The sequence below is a fragment of the Anopheles arabiensis genome, chromosome 3 (assembly GCF_016920715.1).
Source record: "Anopheles arabiensis isolate DONGOLA chromosome 3, AaraD3, whole genome shotgun sequence".
Classification (NCBI taxonomy): Eukaryota; Metazoa; Arthropoda; class Insecta; order Diptera; family Culicidae; genus Anopheles; species Anopheles arabiensis.
The window spans coordinates 21,875,579-21,895,421 of record NC_053518.1 but is presented as its reverse complement, the minus strand read 5'-3'; the positions used below and the strand labels follow the sequence as shown (position 1 = coordinate 21,895,421).

The 19,843-nt window shown below is 42.9% G+C and overlaps 2 protein-coding genes across 19 annotated transcripts in view; one reads left to right on the top strand and one right to left on the bottom strand.

Moving 5' to 3' along the window:
- Positions 1–62: 62 nt before the first annotated feature.
- Positions 63–19,843, top strand: part of LOC120901029 — an 83,223-nt gene continuing 63,442 nt past the window's right edge. The window contains exons 1-2 of the mRNA XM_040308733.1: positions 63–510; positions 589–593. The gene's annotated coding sequence lies outside the window, so the exon portion shown is untranslated. The remainder of the gene's footprint in view (positions 511–588; positions 594–19,843) is intronic.
- LOC120901024 (calcium/calmodulin-dependent 3',5'-cyclic nucleotide phosphodiesterase 1-like) overlaps positions 9,232–19,843 on the bottom strand; it is a 269,782-nt gene continuing 259,170 nt past the window's right edge. For all 18 annotated transcript variants that reach the window (XM_040308722.1, XM_040308721.1, XM_040308727.1 and 15 more), the window contains 3 exons: positions 18,709–18,958; positions 12,141–13,455; positions 9,232–12,066 (listed from right to left, as the gene is read on the bottom strand). In XM_040308722.1, coding sequence (XP_040164656.1) covers positions 11,933–12,066; positions 12,141–13,455; positions 18,709–18,958 — 1,699 coding nt within the window. In that variant the 3' untranslated portion in view covers positions 9,232–11,932. The remainder of the gene's footprint in view (positions 12,067–12,140; positions 13,456–18,708; positions 18,959–19,843) is intronic.

Genomic DNA, 19,843 nt, shown 5'->3' with positions numbered 1-19,843 from the left:
CCTAGGCCAAGGAAGCATTTTGACAGCTGTCAACGTGTTGTACCAAGCCACTGATGTTTATATTTCTTTGCTGGCGGAGAAGTACGATCGAATTACAATATCGGGATTGTATTTTTGGAATTTTCCTCCAAAAAAAAAATCCCTCCCCTAGTGCCGTGCCCAGTTTTGCCGATTGTTTGTTTTCCCGTGTGTTGTGGTGTTGTTTGTTGTGCCGTTTCATTGCTTATTTCTTCGAGTTGTTGTAAAATCCCGCGCACAGATCGTATCGTTGCCACTGCGCCCATTCCATCGTTCTCTCTCTCTCCCTTCCCGTTTTCGTTCCCGAGTACAAGGGGGGCGCGGGCGTACGTGATTTTTGTTGTGTGTTTGCCGAGTGGCGAAGTGCCGACCCGGGGGGTGACGGGTTCAAGCGGGTGTGCGGCAGTTCCAGCCGGCCGGTTCCAGCCCAAGCGAAAGGAGGACCATTCGGATTTGGATCGGTGGCGGCAAGCGGCTTCCGGTGCAGAGTTTGTAAGTATGCGACGGGTGCATTGCATATAGCGCACCACATCCCAACATATTGCTAACATCTTTGTTCTCTCGTTGCAGGTGCGGTAAGTGTCTCCTTTGTCTTGGCGGAGACGTTCGCTTCGCTTGCGGAAGGATGGGAGTGGTTGGCGATACGGACATGCAAATGTATTGTTTTTGTTCGGATCGGATTGTGCAAGCTTCTTCTGTAAACGGTACCACATAAGCATATAATAATTAGATGGGAATAGGTTAGAGGCACAGCGACGACCAGTTTTAGTAACGATTAAGATATTTGTTCAGGGTTAATTTGCAAACCCAAGACAGTTTGTTGGCAATTCAGTCCAGTTTTTGATACGGACTTCGTATTTATTTGTTCCATCATAAGATCAATGAACGATATTGGGGGAGCATCGGAGCACAATTAGTTAATAGCTTATGAAGTTATCAGCGATCTTGAAGTAATCATTTGCACCCTTGCACAATTGGAACTTAGAAGCAGGTGCTTTTGTGCTAAGCTGCCATGTTCCTAGTTTTAACACAACACATTTCTGGATTTTAGGAGATTGCGTTGAGGCCAGACATCCTTACATTGTTGCATACTGATCAATTTAGTGTTTGTTTAAAGACAAGTCAATATACTTTGTGGTAACTGTTCAGTAAGTTATCTGTTGACCACGGAGTAACATTCAAACGAATTATTAGCCCTTTCGGTGACTAAGTTCTTTTTGTTGTCATCGAGTGTAAGCACCGAAGCTGACTCGCCAAGCACAAGTACATATGTTGGTTAGAAATTCTGGTGCAAAAGGTAGACAAGAACAGCACGCTACTGAAGGTGGGAAACAGGCTTCTTGTTGGCTAACGATAGGTTTACTAGCTTCTTCTTCATTTGGGGTAACGTCCTACACAGACATGCCCGGCCTGTACAGGCTTTCGAGACTTAATTCATTACCACGCAACCCGGATATTCAAATCCTTGCTACGGGGAAACGGTCCATTGTAGCCTTGAACCCATGACGGGCATGTTATTGAGTCGTTCGAGTTGACGACTGTACCACGGAACCGCCTAGGTTTCCTAGCCTTACCACCCAATTGGATAATCAATCCACGCTATGTGGGAACAATTTCGATAGAGAAATATCCCCGTGCGGTGTTTTACAACCCGTAGTTTGGTTATTCAAACTTAAATCCATCCTAAACTAGTTGCACGCAATCACTGAGATACTAACCCATATGGTAATCAGGATCAAAATAATGACACACACAGAATAATCTGCTAATGCTTACACGTTTACACGTTTGCGATAGGATCTTCAATCCTGGATAGCAGATCGTACAATTAGGGCTTACATTTTAGATTCATTTTAGTCCAACTTTTGGTTAAACTACTCTCTTTTGTGAAGGAATTGGACAGCATAAATTTAACGAGCTGAATCTTTGATGGTATAACAATCGATAAATAAGCTGCATAAATAATTGGAACGACCCCTTGAAGAAAACTATTGCAATAATGAACTGCAGCAACAGATTGTGCGTAATGTTCTTATAGATGTTTGTTTTGTTTTGTTTTTGTTTTTAGAAGGCATAGGCATTTAGCGTTTTAATAAAAATTGCTGCAGTTTGCGTTCAGTTCTTTAAAATGAACAAACTATTCTTTTCTTACTGAAACGCTTTCCATGCAGGATCACCGTTTCCGTTTGATGTGAAAGGTTCCTGAGCTATTGAAGGTCTCGTTCGTCTACAAGTGATGTCTGCATTTGGAACAGTATATGATTTTGATCCATTCAAGTCATCTCATCTACGACTATTTAAGGCTTGATCAAAAGATGTTCATATTAAAGTTTTGAATCGTCTTATACTTTAATTTATGGATTTATTTTACTTTACGGGGCTGTGTTGTCAAGCGTCGTGTTTACGCCATGATTGACACTATGTGATTGTGATGTGCTTTTGCGTGCGCACCCACAACTCCGATCCGAATCTGATCCGACTTCGACTATAGTTAGTAAGATTCCGACTCCGAAAACATAGGACCCAATAATTCCTCCCGGTATATGAGTCGTCTGGAGTTGTATGGGTCGGAGCCATTCGGAATCGTCCGGAGCTGTCTGGAGTCGTCCATAATCGTCCAAAGTTGTCTGGAGTCATCCGGAGTCGTCCGGAGTTGCCCGGAGCCGTCTGGAGTCGTTCGGAGTCAACTGGAGCTGTCCAGTGCAATGTGTTTGTGATCAGGCATTTCATTTTGTTATGTTTTTTTGTTTTTCATTTTGTGCGTTTACTTCGTATTCATGCCTTTGTTTCCATTGCCCACTCCGGACGACTCCGGGCGACTACGGATAGCTCTGGGCGACTCCGGGCGACTCCGAATGATTCCGAATGACTCCAGTCGACTTCGGGTCCAGTCGGGTGATTTCGGACGGCTCCAGATGATTCTGAAGGACTCCGGATAAGGCTGGGCGGACCTAACTTCCGGAGTCGGTTCCGAAATTATAAGAGCCGAATCGGAGTCGACTCTCGATTCTTGCCAATTTTACCCATCATTAATTGACAAACAAGAGCCTGGAGTTTACAATGCGCTGTACAACATTTCGATCGTTCAATTGAGCAATGTGGCTTAGCATTCCTTTGATAAAGTTTAAAAGAATTGTTGACGCTACTCACAGGCTTCATCTTCTTCTTCTTTTTGGCACAACAACCGCTGTCCGTCAAGGCCTGCCTCTGTACCACTTAGTGGGGGGTTAGATTTCAGTGACTTATTGGTCACCTCCATAGCAGGATAGTCAGTCCGACACGTATGGGGGCACGGTCCATTCGGGTCTTGAACCCTTGACGGTCGAACGAGTTGACAACTGTGCCACGAGACCGGCCCAACTAACAGTCAGTTGAATTTAGTACATCATTTCTGTTCACTAAAGAACGCATTTCAGCTTTACCATGTCATCATCAAAAAGCGTTCAACGTTCCAATTAAATAGATGGTTTTATTTCGTCAGTTATAAAGTAATCAAAATATGTACAGAGTTTTAGGGGAGAGTCGCTAGCCTGAATATATATATGCATATCCCATCAGCTCACAGGAAAGTATCAGAAGCGGGCGTGTGTGTGTGTAGCACTCACGGATGTGCTGTTATGTATTAGAACGTATAGAAAGTTTATGCAGCTCGCTAGTTCTTTCTCTTAGATTTTCTAAACTTGGATCCTTTCGTTAGGATAGGATTTTTGCCGTGTTTGGAGGGTATTATTGATCAATCTGTCTCTCGCTGCTCTCAACTCAAATGTTCGATATTAGATATCATCGTTTTTGTTTTCTATTACACCGGATAATGGAGAATTTCTTTAATTCTTCAATAGAATTGGTCTCAAGAAGGCGTACGATAGAGGAGGACCTAGGTCCTAGGAGAGCCTAGTGAAGAAAGGAAAGCGCTGATAGATGGAAAACACATTCAATTCCTAATGGTGTTGTCTACGAGTCTCAGTGGTACAAATCTAAGCCCTTTCTCGGTGCTATTGTTATATCTTGTTTCCTCTATAAGTTCCTTTCCTTTTCCCCTATCATAAATTATCGCTCTTGCACTACCTTGCATTATAGTTTGCATACAAATGTGAAGCTCTCTTTCCTTTTATATCCAAACTCCGCTGTCCCATCCCCTTCTATTTCGCTTGTCTGGTCTTAGACCTCGGACTTCCTTTGGTTCGCTCGGTGTACTTCATTACTTACTTTAGCTTGGTGCATAAAGATTTCACACACGCTCATTCTCGTTCATGTGTTTGCTGCTGCTTTTCATTGTTTTCATTAGTTTCTCTCCATTTGCGTGTTTCGCTTAGTTAGGTGGTTTGTTGTTGTGTTATTTTATTTCTTTATTATATTTTCTATCGTGTTTTTATGTATGTATACATATATGTGTGTAGTTTAGAAAGCATTTCTTTCTATTTTTTTCTGTTCTAATGCATTACTCCCTACCAGCGGGTGGTGGCATGATTATATCATCTAATAGCTATCATTTCTTTTTTTTTGTTCATCATTTTTTCACTTGTCTTCTATACCTTTCCGATTGCAACACATACACGTTATGTAGTTTTGTTTTAGTATGATTTTCTGTTTCATTATAGGATTTGTTTCTTGGGTTTTCCTTTTGTTCCAATGTTTGGAGTTTTGTTTTCTTTACTATTTTACTTCCTCTCTTCTCTAGCTGTGTAGGTGTGGTTTTAACTGTTTCTATGTGCATTTTATGTTAGTTTTTCTATTATAACGTTCTTCGTTAGCTCTTTTATTTACATAATCTTTCTATATATTTTGTTTTTTTTTTGCTTTACTCTGTTGGACACAATTATAGGGTTAGGAAGGGTCAGAAGTTGTTGTTGATAGGAAAAGTACCACACAACGATTAACTTTCACACTTACACAGACTTACATTAACACATAAAACGCCATTAGTGACGTTTGTTTGTTTTTCTTCTATCTCTACACATTGTGCATATTTGTTTGTTTTGCAAGTAACTTCCCCCTGGTAAGAGTGTTTCTTTGTCCTTTTTAATAAGTTAGATATAGTTTATTCTTCTCTTACTGGTACTATAACGTCCTCGGTTTTCACTTCTTACTTGCACTCCCTCACTATGACGCGAGTTGGTAGATTAAGAGCATGCATCTTATTTACAATGTGTTGAAGATCTCTTCCATCTCTCATTCATCAGCATCATCAGAGCCCATTGCTGCCTAGCTCCACTTCCTTTTTCCATCGCTCAATCTTCGCACCAACATCGTAATCCCTTTTTTTGCTGTATCCTGCCTTGCCTGCCCCCACCCTAATCCTATGGTAATAAAGCTATGATCCCAATTTCAGCTGATAACGGCACCTTACTGCTAAGCTACGTCACCATTGCTCACGGGCCATCAAAAAGTTGTCCAATTACTGTTCTGCACTGAGCGCTTTTGCTAAAGTTTATCATGAAAAATGTACCAAATTGCCACTTTCAAATGTAGTAATGCCACACGCAGGAAAGGACGCATCATCGCGTCGTCCACCTTTCATTCGCTATTGTTGTGTGCCAAAAGGTAAGGTTATTATGCACCTTGTTTTCCAAAATTCCAAATTTAGTTGTGCCACCAACTACTGCTACTCCCGTTATTGAAATTGCATTACAAAAGTGGAATTTAATATGCTTTCGCTACTGAGTATATGTGCAAAAGGGTTGTGGTTTTGTTTACATTTTATAGAAAAATTACTATTGTTTCTTTCGATATACTTTTTAAACGTGTTTCCCTCCCTGTCGTCTACCTTAAAACCTACTCGCGCTTAGTATGGCTTATGAAGAAGTCGAGTAATTTTTGAAAGGTAGTTTTGGAAGAAAAAATGGGCAAGAGGAAAGATTAGCATTTTGTTTTAGTAGTAGCAGCTTGAAAAGGAGAAGCTTAAAACGAGTAGTTTCACGTTGCTCTAGCACAGCGAATGTGCGTTAGTGGTAAATTTTGTGTTACAGAAAAGGGCAACACTTTTGGTCGAAAGTTTCGAAAGATGAAACTGGATGTGGTGTGCCAGCTTGTGCCCTTCAGGCGCGGGGCTTTTTGGTAAATAGAAAATACCAATTGAGGAAGAAAGTTCGTGTTTTTTTGGATGTGGTTTATTTGCAGTTTTTTTGTGGTGCGTAATGAGCAATGGCGAAACTTAAAAGGCTGGTCCCTCAATCAGACATGTTAGAAAAAATTTGTGTGTTTGTGTTGTTTGTTTTTTATGCTGGTTTTTTAGTTGTATGAGTTTTGCATAAAATTTTATTTTAATTATTTATGTTTCTATATGTTTCTTGAGTTAGTGTGTGTGGTTTGTGTATGTTAGTTTTTAGTTTGTTGTGGTATTTTTTCTCCTTTTATTTCCACCTCTCGGCTGTGCTTTCTGTGATAATCGAACGAAGGACATTGAAAAACTGAAAAGCTCTAGCATATCTCTATAAGTATGTATTAGGTTAAGGTATTAGTGGATTAGTGCTACAACTGTACAGTAAACATTCTCTATTTTCTCGTATTTAACACACACACACACACATACACAAAAACAGAGCCATCTCGGAGAACAACTGTTTCTTCTTCTCCATTTTTGATACTATTGTGTTTTTGTTTTCATTTATTTTGTCTGTCTTTCTTCTCTTTCTTATTGGTTTTTGGTTTTCTTTAAAAAAAACGAAATTAATGCTGAACTTGACCTGTACCGCTGTACCGATAATGTTATCACTGGTTTAATACGGGTCGCTCAGAATATGGCTTCCAATTTCTTTCCGTTCGAATTCCCAAAGAGATAAGGATGCGGTTTATTTTAGAAATAAACCTAATCACTCCAACGCGCAAGGTTGTGAAGGAATAACAAAAAAGTTTGTTAACAAACACTTTAAAATAATCACACACACACACTCACGTACGCTGTTGTTTAAGGTTGTGTTTACATCAGCACTTTAAACTTTATTGTATTGTATTGTGAACATAAGCAAATAATAACTGAGAGAGAGACAAAGGGTTGTATTCCTTTTCTGCGTTCCTTTTCCGGTGAGGCAAACGCTGGCACTCTTGCTCAACAACTCCCCATCCTGCATCCGTTGGCCTAGCGTGTATCCGTGTCTGAGAACCGTTGAGTTGTCTAGCACTCGCCGCTGCGGGCCACTTTCACGGCCGGCGCCACGGTACACTCCAGGGCGCACTCGTTCGCGTACGTCTTGCCATCGGTACCGCACACCGGCAGATAGTTGGCCGGGCAGGCCGGGCACGAGTACTTGCCGGCAGCGGCCAGGATAGCGCACAGCAGGAAGCTCAACAGAAACAGCAGCTTCATCGTTAAAATTGAAGTGTGCGGGGTTTTTGCAAAAGTGTTGACAACGAATTAGCAGATCCTCACCGATCGACGTACGGAGCGCAACTGTAATGTTGTGCATCCGTGCCAATCGGCTTTAAATACCCACGCGACCTTACTTTGCCCCGAAGCTGACGGGTGGGTAGATGGGAATGTACACGTTTGTGTACGGCTGGCCGTAATCTTCAAACAAGTGGGATTTTTGTTGGTTGTTAGAAGGACAACATTTACAAATGGTAATATTTATTTGCTGGTTTGCTTTGGCTCGGCGGTGGTTGTCTGTGTTGAGAATATGTTGAGCAGCGATTGATAGTAAGGTCTAAGGGGGTCTTGCTCGTTTCACATCATCGCTGAAGTGCGCGACTCTGTCAATCCAGACAGAATTAATGTAAAAAAAATGGAATTAACATACATGAAGAGGAAAAAAAAACATGTTAGCTTGGCCATGGAATCACAAACAGAGGGACTCGCGGGGTTCCACGTGGTTTGTTTTCATACAGCGGAATGTTGGTTTGTTGACGTTTCTGGGGAAACCGGTCAAACGGTTTTTCGGCCATATTATGATAAGACGCCGTGAACGTCAATGTTTGGCAAACACGGAACGGATTGTGAGCAGATTTGGCAATTAAACTGAATGGTGTGAAAAAAGCTGAAGTCTCGTTGACTTGCGAGAGTGGCGGGGGACTGAGACTTGTGTTCTTTATCACAGACGAAATGTGTGCCATTTTGTAGGACCGAGACTGAGCAGAGCGGGACTGAGAAGCGAAGGTCAAACAATTGTTGCTTCACGAGGCGAAGAAAGGTCACCAGTCAGTGAGTAATCTAATCGCTTTTAGGCCTTTTTGCTGCTGCTTGCGGCTGAACCTTGGCAGCTTCCAAGAAGGTAAAAGTGGTATGTGTGTGTATGTGGCCTTTTTAGGTCATCGCTTCGTACACAAAACGAAAGCCATTTTTTGCCTAGAAGAACAGAACATGATAACATCGGTTTTGTAACATCAGTTTTTAATCTACAAACATTTTCTTGCGATTTGTTTTGGGAATATAAATAGCACATTGTACTATACTAAACACTCTTTGCTGATGTGCTTGTGTATGTGTGTGCGTGTTCTCTTAAGTATGAGAAGGTTCTATTTCCTACTAGATCGCTACATTTTCCTCCCTTTCTATCTTCTTAGTATCAGCAGGAGCGGAAAGTCACACTGAACTGTAGTTTTGTTGTTTTGTTTTGTTTTATGCGAAGCTATTATTACAATTTTAGCTTGATTTTTTTACTTCTATTTTGCTTGTTTTCTATTTTGTTTGTTTGTTGTTTTTATTTGTGTATCTTTTTCTTTCATTTCGTCCTTCTTTTTCTTTTTCTTCTTCTTCTTCTTTTTCTTTTTCTTCTTCTTCTTCTTCTTCTTCTTCTTCTTCTTCTTCTTCTTATTCTTCTTCTATCACTATCTCATTGTTGTTTTGTGCCTTGCTTATATATAGTATAATCTTGCTCTTTCCACGTTTTTGTTTTTATATATATTTCCACTTATCTTTTGTTTTTACTCTATAAATATATCAGAGGACAAGAGGAACAAATAAAACAATTCGTAAACAGTGCTCTCGAAGAGTAGAGTGAGAGGAGATGTTGCGCTACCTAGTATAACAATAAGTTAATATAACAATTGTTTGTTTGTGATTTTTGTTAACAATTATGTCGTTTTGTTGAAGATTTTGTTGTTTTTTTTTGGGGGGGATTAGAGTTGTTAAGAAGATCGTAAAAGTGGATAAATTTCTTTTCGCAAAGAATAACAGAGTTAAAGTTCATTCTAGTATAATCCTTTTTATGCCTAAAGAGAGAGAGAGGCAGGGAGGTTGCACACACAGGAGCTTCTCTCCTTCCAACATCGTTTCCCTTATTTTGGGTCTGGAGCCGTACACTGACAATTCCTTACTTCCTGGCTGACGATTTACTACCTTGCTGTGTGTTGGAAGCTGCAGTGTGATAGTAGTGATTTGCTTTTAAATACAGAGTTCCACTAGATTAGAAGGCCGTTCGTAAAGTGAATATTTCTTCCTCTTTTAACTCCATTTAAGCTTCATTTTTCTAAGGGAAATCTCAATGCTTCTCCCCTTCACGCTTCCCATTTCACGGCTCAATTCAATGTGTCTCGATTCGTTTGCAGTTAGTTTTATTGTATTGCTGTTGCAGTACGCTTCTTCTGTTTTTGTTACAAGCCTAGTTGTTTTACAACTACATCCTACTACGCAACCCTAAGTCTGTGGGCTATACAAAACGTCCCGAAGGATATATTTTTACTGTCAGTAGTGGGTGATTTGTTTACTTATCACTGTAAAAAGAAATACCTTTATTGTAACGGTAGGCAGGCAGGGTGTGTTCTGTTTAGTTTGGAAATACGGTATACGGTCGAAATGATTCGATTAAATGTATTGTTTTCTTCACCCTCGTTCTCTAGCACGGTTGGTGGTAGAATATACGGTTGTATCAAACAAATGTTGTTTTAAAAAATCTACCAAAATAATAGCAAAATTTTCGGTAAATAGTTGTCAGTAAATGGGGTAGAAAATTTGGATTTATTCTGTTGCTGTTATTACAATATCTATTTTGAGTGTTTTTGGGGCTATCGGAGCATTCAAGGTCCACTATGTCTGAGTGTGGAGTAAACCAAATGTACAACAGAGGGCTGGCATATGGAAGTGTTTTTATTCTTCCACCAATAAAGGGAAAGAAATGTATCCAAATTATCGTTTTTCGTCTCTTAAAGGCGTCCATCATTAAAACATGTTGCGCACACCCCTGGGCTGCTATTAAAGGCCGGGGCGTAAAGTAAAGTGTAAGGCAAAAGCAATAATTAATAACTTCCATCTGGGTGGTTGGTTGGCCACATTTTGCGTGTCCATTGGCTCGCGTTTGATATTTGAACCAATTTAATGACACAATTTGCACTGTGTATACTTCGCCGGAAGGCAGTGAAGATGGCCACCCAACACACACAAACCCACCATTTGGATGGTAATTTGAGTGTTAATTTGTGGGAGTGGTGGTAATTTAAAGAGAGAGTGTTGTCGGGAGCTTATTATTTGGGTGCGGCAAAGAATAGTGCCTGACTCAGGTCGCTTTTGAGTGCCCGATAGAAAGGGAAAAATGGATGCATTATTTAAATAAGATAGTAATTTAACTGACTTAAACAAGAAGGTTTGTAATTAAAGGGCCAAGTTGATCTATGTATGCCTTTAAGGTTGTGGGAATTAATCCTGTTTTTAACGTAAAATAATTGTAAGAAGATAATCGAGGACCTAACACTGACTCCATTTGTTCAGGCTGATTGTCCAGAATCAGTTTTTGTTTGATTACATTTACATACTCTGGTTTATTACATTTCGTCACACACACAAACAGACACACACAAGCTTTGTCAGGTCAGCTCTCTAGTGAAGTAAACGGTAATCTATCAAATTGCATTGTTAGTATTTATGTTTTATTTGTGTTTGTTTTGCTACAGCTTTTCACCCAACTAGCGGGTTGTTTGGACGACAGGATTGAACTCTTTCGTGATTTTAGTTGCTGATTCTATTGCAATTGCATACACGTCAATGTGTGCCGGCTTGTCTCTACTTGTTTTCTTCAACTCCAGCCTTATAGTCTTCGACACTGGTGCGTTGAATGTGTTTATCGTGAGCTGTCTGTCGTGCCATCTTTCGCCTTCTATCTCACTAATTATAATTAGGTGTACTTGTGTGTGCGCGTGTATTAATGTCCATAGGTTTGTGTAGGTTTGTGTAGGGTGTGTGTTATGCGGTAGCGTTTGATAGCATTATGCATGTAGAAATAGAGCTTTTTTTTAATTTGTTGTTGTAAATATGTTTTCGTTCTATTTCTGATTGCTGATTGTTTGCCTTAATCTCTCTCTCTCTCTACCTCTTTTTCCTTTTCTCTCTTTGTCGCTTTAGTGGTACTGATTAAACTCTTTTCTTTTTTTGCGTTATGCGAGTCCTATTTGAATGCTCCTTTTTATACTTTTCATGCATCTCAACTCCTTTTGCGTACACACACAGTCAGACACACAGACTGCATTGATTGGCGTCGTCGGGCTTCAACTGTGGGGTGTTTCAGAGGTGTTTTGCTACGAGGTGTACGACTAACACAATTACGGTTTGCGATGGTTTATGCGCTTTATTTCGTACCAATAAATAGACTGCCCCATGTCGCTGCGCCTTTCCATTTTCCATTTTCTCATCTAGATAGAACGCGCCATTTTCCATTTTTTTTACATGCTTAATAAAGTTTTTTTTATTATTTTATTTATTTAATTTTACTATCATCTGTGTGTACTTGTAGTTTTGCTTTTCTTTTTTTATTTTCTACCCTTTTTCTATTTACCCTTTTGACTTTTCCTCCCACTTTTTGCATTGTTTTTCATCTAATTCCTCTGTGTTTTTTTTGTGGATTAGTGTTGATAGTTTTCGCTTAAACTATTCCTTCTTACACTGCTCTTCTACATCATTATCATTTCTTCATCTTCTTCTTCTTCATCATCACTTCAACCCAAAATGTGCCGCCATTACCTGGGCCACCAATAATGCGTTCTAGTGTCCAGCTTAGTTTGTGTCCTCTGCAGCATCCGCTTTTGCTTCCTCCTCCTCTGCCGGCGCTTGCTCGTTTGCTTCGGCCGCCGCTGCCGCTGCAGCTGCAGCGGCTTCTGCTGCAGCAGCTGCTGCTCTTGCTTCCGCATCTGCAACACGTGGGAAAGATATTTACAATTAGTTTTCCAATTCGAAACGAATGTGATCAATGCAAGAATCTTACCACGGACGGCTTGTTCCTTCCAAATTTTCTTGTTCTCCGCCAAACAGGTCGTCCAGGGTTTGCGTATCTTGAAGCGGTTCGGCTTCTCGCTCGGATCCGCACTGCCGTTCTTGGCCGTGGCGCTGCCACCGGCACTGCTCGGGGTGGAGGACGGGGTGGCGTCCTTGGTGCCGCCCTCCGTTCCACTACTTATTGCTTCATTGTTGTTCGTATTGTTGCTCGGTACGCTAAGAGTATTGGTAGTACTTTTAATGCTACTGTTATTGTTGACGTTGGTATTACTATTAAGATTATTATTGTTGTTATTATTATTATTATTATTGTTGTTGCTGTTGCTACTATTACTACTAGACGTGTTGTTGGTCGCACTGTTCCCCCCAGCACCGGCTGAGGCTGCTGCTGCTGCTGCCCCACCGCTCGACGATGATGCATTGCAAGCGATCGGTGCGATCGGTGCCAGCACAATCTCGAGCATGTCCGCACAGACGGTCATGCTCGGCTCGACGATAAATTCGATAAAGCCGATCTGCGATTCGGCCACGAGCGTGTTGTTCCGGTCGCACAGCGGGCTGAACGGGAGGCCGAGCTCCCGCTCCAGGTCGCCCTGGCGGAAGAACTCCTCCAGCAGCAGCATCGTCCACTTGTGGTGGATGTCCCACCGCTTGGCCGGGTGCGAAATATCACAACAGTGCAGCACCAGCGACAGGGCTTTCGATTTGTCCACCTGCGGTTCGGCCAGCGTCAGCAGGTTGCGCATGTTCTTCAGCTGCTGAAAGTGGAAGGACATGTCGGTCGCGAGCACCATGTCGATGATGAGCGTGCGCAGCTCGCGGAACTCGTCCCGCGACAGATTCTGCAGCACGTTGCAGTCGTCCTCCTTGAGCACGCGGAACGCCGCACTGATGTGGTGGTTCTCGAGCACGGCCCGATCGTTGTACAGCATCGCCGTGTCCGAGCCGGACATCACGTGGAAGTTGTTGGTTGTCCCCGTGTGCTCGTAGTCGTGGATCAGCGCTGCCAGCAGCGTGGCGAAGATCTCCAGATCGGTCAGCCAGTGCATCAGCCCGGTCTGGCAGAGCACGTGGTGTACGGTTTGTGCGACGTCGGCGGCGTGCAGGTTGTTGTGGTACGGGTTGCGGAACCGGCAGTAGCCCTCCTCGATGCGCGTCAGAAAGGTTTCGAGCGTGGCGGGCGGCACCTTGAACTTGTGTATCATGCCGTACCGGTTCAGCAGATCGTACCCGAGATACTTGACCGGCTGGCAGTTGCCGGCCTCCGCCAGCGCGAACACATCGAACGACCAGTCGTCGAGGGTCTGGTGAAGTGGAAAGATTAAAGAGGAAGAGTTTATATGAAACATGCGTATAAGAGAACATCGAAAGACAGTTTATGAAATTACGAAAATTTTCTGTTTGGTGATGGTGGTAGTGTTGGTGTAAAATAAGAAATCTGCAAAACACATATCTCTTAGTGGCCCATTTTCATTTACACAATATCATCCCTTCTCTTCCTTCCTTCGGCGTAAAGGACTGCAAATATGCCTACCGAGGAGGAACAGCAACAGCCCGGAACAGGTGACGCACAGCAACAAGAACAGCTAGAACCTCCATCAACGGCAGCGAGCAAAGAAAGCCCGGCCACAGTACCAACGGCAACCAGTGACGCGACAGTGGAGAATGAACAAAAGTCTGATACCTGCAAGGCGGAAAGGAGATCGATGGAGGAAGAACCATTGTCACAAACGAAATCTGAGCCATCTTCTACAAAAGACGTAGAAGAGGATCGGAAAACAGAGCAGGTAGTTCCAGTGGATAGTACCAGTGCGTCCGAGCATGTCAAAAAAGATGAGTCACTGTCAGAAGCGACAAAAGGAGATTCTAGTCCGACACCACAGCAGCAGCAGCAGCATCAGGAGTTGTCGACATCTTCGTCGGATGAAGTGCCTGCGCTGGTGAAAGGTCCTCCAACTCCGGAACCGAGTCGGCAAGACGAGGACGATGACGAGGAGGAAGAGGACGATGAGGGTGATAATGAGGACCAGGAGGAGCAGCAACAGTCGTCACAACCTCAGCGGCAACAGCAGCGCAGCGGCAAACAGCGAAGCGCTGGCAGCCGGGACGGCTACAACAATGAGGACGAGCCGCAGAACCAACGGCAGGATCAGTCGCAAACACCCACCGGGGGCCAATACTACGAGGACGACGAGGAGGACGACGAGGACGAGGGCGAAGAGCCGTCCGAGCTGCGGCAACTCTTCGAACCGATCAGTGAGTGTGATGGGTTTAAGCTCGATCGAACCGGGCTTGGTTTGAGGGAAGTAAAACTGTTGGTTCTTCTTCCACCCTTCGCAGATGATTCGCAGGCGCTGAGCGAGGACGAGGAGGACGGCGACTACATACCGGACGAGGAGGTGAAGAAGACGATCATGGTGGGCAGCGACTTTCAGGCCGTCATACCGGAAGGGTTGTGCCGGTACGACGATGCGCTGCCGTACGAGAACGAGGACAAGCTGCTCTGGAACCCGACGATACTGAACGAGCAGCAGATCGAGGACTATCTGGTGAAGATTACGGCCCCGGGTGGTGGTGGTTTGGGAGCGGGCGGTGGTGCCGGTGCACCCGCCGGACAGCAGGGCAACAGGGCTGCCGCTGGTGCTGCAAACGAGGCGCAGCCGAACAGCGTGTACGCGCTACCGCTCGGGAACCATCTGCGGGACGACGAGCAGTCGCTGTACCTGCTGCAGCAGTGCGGACACAACGTGGACGAAGCGTTACGCCGCAAGCGCATCAGCAACAATGCGGTACCGGTGCCAGAGCAGCAGATGAGCATCTGGTCGGAGGAGGAGTGCCGCAACTTCGAGAATGGGTTGCGCGTGCACGGGAAAGACTTTCACATGATTCAGCAGACGAAGGTGAGACGGTGGTGCTGGGCTGTGCAGAGAGGGATGGTGTTGGTGGCAACGGAGGCCTTGAGACTAATGCGCGTGTCGCTTTTCCCACCCCAGGTACGCACCCGGTCCGTCGGCGAGCTGGTACAGTTCTACTACCTGTGGAAGAAAACCGAACGGCACGATCTGTTCGCGAGCAAGGCGCGGCTCGAGAAGAAAAAGTACAACCTGCACCCGGGGCTGACCGACCACATGGATCGGTTTCTGGAGGAGCAGGAAAACAGTACCGGGTTCGGGGACCGCAGCTCGTCGCCGGGCTTCAACAGTCTGTACAGTAGCGCGTCGGAAGCGAAGCGACAGCGGCTGCTCGACTCGAAAGGTTAGTCTTGGGTTGAGTCGCTTTATGGCTCGCTTTGGACTGCCGGATAGCGGGGACAAAGGGCAGGGGGAGGAGGGCCGTTTCGAGAAGCCGTGGGGTCGCTGGGTTGGGAAAAGGGGTTTTGAAGCACGCTTTTGAAGGCATGCCGGAGAAGTGGAGTTATTTTTTTGCTTTCTTTTCTTTCACCGTGGGTTTCTCTTTCTCTCTGTCTCTCTTTTTCCTAAATGGGGCTGCATCTTTTCTTCCCTTCTTTCCGTTCTTCTACTCCTGCTAACAACAACAACAGAGAACAACACTGCCTCCACGAAGCGTTCCGCCTCGAACCTGTGACTCGTGGTAAGGCGGAAGGGATTGAAGTTGCGGCTGAAGGAGCGCAAATAAAGGCTGGGGGAAAAGGAGAGCAAAAAAGCAAAGAAAATAAATGAATAAAGACCGGCACAGCTGACACCGCAACTATCGACATTCGCCTTTCGTCGTCACACGCTGACGGGGATGATGATCCTCGCTTCTCGTCGTCAACGTCAAATCAATCATCATTTGTTTCATCGGGGTTTTTGCAACTGCGCTATGGTTTTTGTAGTAGTAGTAGTGTTAGTAGCTGCAACAACGGCTATTGGTGGTGGGGTTTTAAACTGGCCACAGGTTTTGTTCTTTTACCTACAGCAATACCGAGCATGGACACGGAACAAAAGCCGAGATTGTGCGAAGATTTTAGCGTAGAAGGACAAGGAATTATAAGGCAGGACCCTTTTCATTTGCTTTTATAAAGTGTACTTGTGTGTGTGACTTTAGGGTAGATTATGAAATGGGAAGAAGCATTTGTATCGTGAGCACACGTGTATTAAGCTCAGGCGCACACTAACTAACACACTTCTCAGTAGGGATGTTTTGTACTGTTGATCTTTCTCCGCCGCCCGTTTTGTAACCTTTAGCTAGTAAGAAGCAGATTACCTCTGCCGCCTGGTCGGATGGATTCTGATGTATTGTGTTTTGTAAAAAGAATAAACTAACATCGCTATCGTACACATATATAGATATATATGTTGAATGTTATACACGGAAAGCGTACCAGATACCTGTTTTATTTTTTTTCTGTTTGCTTTAGCTAGTAAGAGACCAAGTGTGCTGATCGATCGACCCAGCAAAACAATAACAGTAAAAAAAAACAATAGGTGATTGCGAGAGTATTGATTTGTTAGGCTTCGGTGTGTTGTGTATTGCCAGTTTGTGTTTTACAGGGTTTCCCAGTGGTTCTCATAGTTGTGTGACACTTACTTGACTCTTTCTGATGGAAAGTGAACTTTATATGATGGAAATTGGCCTGTATGTCACTTTTTGGACAAGCTCCTTGGAAATTGCTATTTGATTTGTCCAACAAGGGTGCTATAGAGTCCAATTCGCCATTACATTAGGTTCGTTTCACGCAAGTAAGGGTCAATGAAGTGTCCCACAGCTGTGAGGACTCCTGGAAACCCTGTATTATTGTGTGTATTGTGCGAAGAGAACGGACGGTATAAAACGGACACTGGAAGAACCTTTTTTAATCGGAACTGTTCCGCCTTATTCTCATGAATTGGATGCCCGTTTACGGTCGATACAGTCTGTACAGTAGCGGGAAAGATATTATTCATCATACAGTGAAAACATTAATTTATCTAATGCCATCTCATGAACAACCCTTTCCTTCTAATCCTAATCCGGTTTCCTTTATATGAAACATTGTAAAAAATATATACATGAACACCCTCTAAAACAGAAGATACGCATAAGAAGAATTATTGTACGTTTGTAAAAGTAAGAGGTATTTGCAAGAAGGACAGATATATTATACGATAGAAGTGTATACAATTGGTAGGAAGGGTGAGGTCGTGGCAGAGAGAGAGAGAGAGAGAGAGAGAAAGAGAGTGAGATAGAAAGCTTATTTCGTGGAATGGAATGAATTGTGGGAAATATTTTCGTATTATTTTTGTATAAAAATTGCTTGGAAGAAGAACAAATACAATGCAGCAGATTGAATTTCCAGAAAAAGAGTAAGAAAGATAGAGAGACAAAGATGCTAAGGAGCAGGATACAAAATGATCTTGAGAAACGTCAATCGCTTGTTGTGTGGAAATGAAAGGAAAATCTTACATTTTGGAGGACAAAAATCGTATGTGTTTTAAAAACATTTAGATATGAAACAGAATAAATTGAAGAAAAAAGCTATAAAGTAAATATAATAATTCAAAAAGCTTAATCATACTTTCGGTACTCTTGAATAAAACTTTGTACTCTTGGCATAATCAAAGAAAGCAAAAACAGTATCAATACAAAAATAACAAAAAACATGCATTTAATGGAAAATATTATAGGAATACACGTCGAAGACAAATGGATCGGTGAAAACAATCGATTTCAAATTTGATCGCAAAATTTGTTTCACACAATGAGCAGGGAGACGTTTGCAGCAATGGGATTAGAGGAACAGCAGTCAAAAAGCTGGATTGTAAGCTGGTGAATAATGTAAAAGGGAAGTAAAAACTACTAACTGAAAATGAAAAACGTGTGTCGGATTTTCTGTTAACTTATTCGAATCGATCGATATCTCTATTTACGCGATCTTCGAGGAACAAATGTGTGTGTGTGTGTGTGTTTTGGAACAGCGCATTTTCTCCCTTTTTTATCAACAAAGACGATAAACAAACAAGTCCGAAATGCAACGATGACTCTCTTCCTGTCTGCAGTTAACGCCCCTCCCAAACGGTGTGCTCCGCAGGAAGTGCATTCAAATGTTAACATTTATCACGGCTGATAAATGGGACTCCAACTCCAACGGTGTGCGGACAGGGATGGCAGGAGAAGAGGGTTAAAAAATATCGTTTTCAATTTCCTGTGAAAGAAGATACTAATGCAGCATCGCATCGAACAATGCCCCAACACAATGGAAACTGGTTTCCACCAAGAAACGGGAAGAACGTTGGGAGGGTTTTGCCTTTACAAACGAAAGCGTACACTATTGTGTCCTGGTGAAGATTGCGCGCGCCCTTCCTCAAACTCACTGCCCTCTTTTTTGGCAAGATGAAGGCGCTCTGGCTGTGATTGTCTGCACGGTGTGTAATTGATTTTTCTCTCCGCTGTTCGATAATGGTGCAGGATCCCGTGCATTTCCGTGCAAATGTGATTTGTGCCCAACAAAACACACCAAACGAAGAGAAAATGGCAACCGTTTTCAGCTGCCAACTGTTTTGCAGATTGCCATTTACTACCAAGAAGAAGTAAGAAAAGCGGCGCAACCCCCATTGCTTGCTACATCCCCTACTCACCTTTAGCACGCGTACGACTTCGGGCGGAAATTGCATCAGCGCGGTGCTGGAGACGCGCCGATAGATCCGATCGACGAAGATGCCGGCCCGGATGGCGTGCGCCACCGAGCGGAACTTGGGCTTCTCGTCCGACTTCTTTCGCGTCGTCGCCAGCTGCCGGGTGAAGGTGGATGCCAACCATTCGCGCACCTCGGGCGGTACCGCATCCGGCTGCACCTCGGATAGTTCGTCATCTTCGTCCGCCAGGCGCCTGTTGTTTTGTGTTTGCGGGTGTGTAAGAGTGTGTGTGTGTTTTTTTTCCATTTAGTTACCCAAAAATGGAGCGATAACCATTTTGTGAGATAAGAAAGTGGAAAAGGGGAAGAGAAGATAAAAACAACGTTCCGTTAGTAGCTGTTGGTGTTTTTTTTTGTTTAGAAAACAAAAACAGGAATAAGTTCAAGGGGTAACAGAACAAACCAAACCAAAAAGTAAAGGTAAATAGAAGAACAAAACAGAAAAAAAAAGATTATTACACATTAGTTTATATTTTATTAAAATATAAACTAATGTGTAATAATGGTAGATGATTTTAGTAAAAAGAAATCGCAAAATAAAACATGTTAAATATAAAAAGCAAGTTAAAAAAAAATGAAACAAAAATAGAAGAGAACAAAAAACTAATTAATCAATAACACTATAATACTACTTTTATTAGCTTTAAAAAAATACAAACAAATAAAATAAGACAAGCAGCATTTTAATGAGTAGCTTTTATATACAATCTAAAATAACTTAAAACCAAATGTAAAACCAAAATCACAATAAGAAACAAGTAAAGGGTTTCTGCACACGGAGACAAGCTGCTGTTGATGGAAGGATGCTACTTAGCAAGGAGATCGTCTTTTGGTCCGTTTATTAGTCCTTTTTTGATTGTGCTCTGTAAATGACTAAATCATAAATATAATGTGCCCCCCAAAAATAGTACAATAAGTGCAAATATATTATACTGACGAGTGTTTTTGTCATATTTCTTTTGCTCGTTTGCTTCTTTTGACCATTGGGTTTGTACGAATGGCTACATATTGCTCCTCATATTTCCAATACAGTTTTAAATAAAAGTAACAATTAAAGTTTATTACCTTCTAAAAGCTCA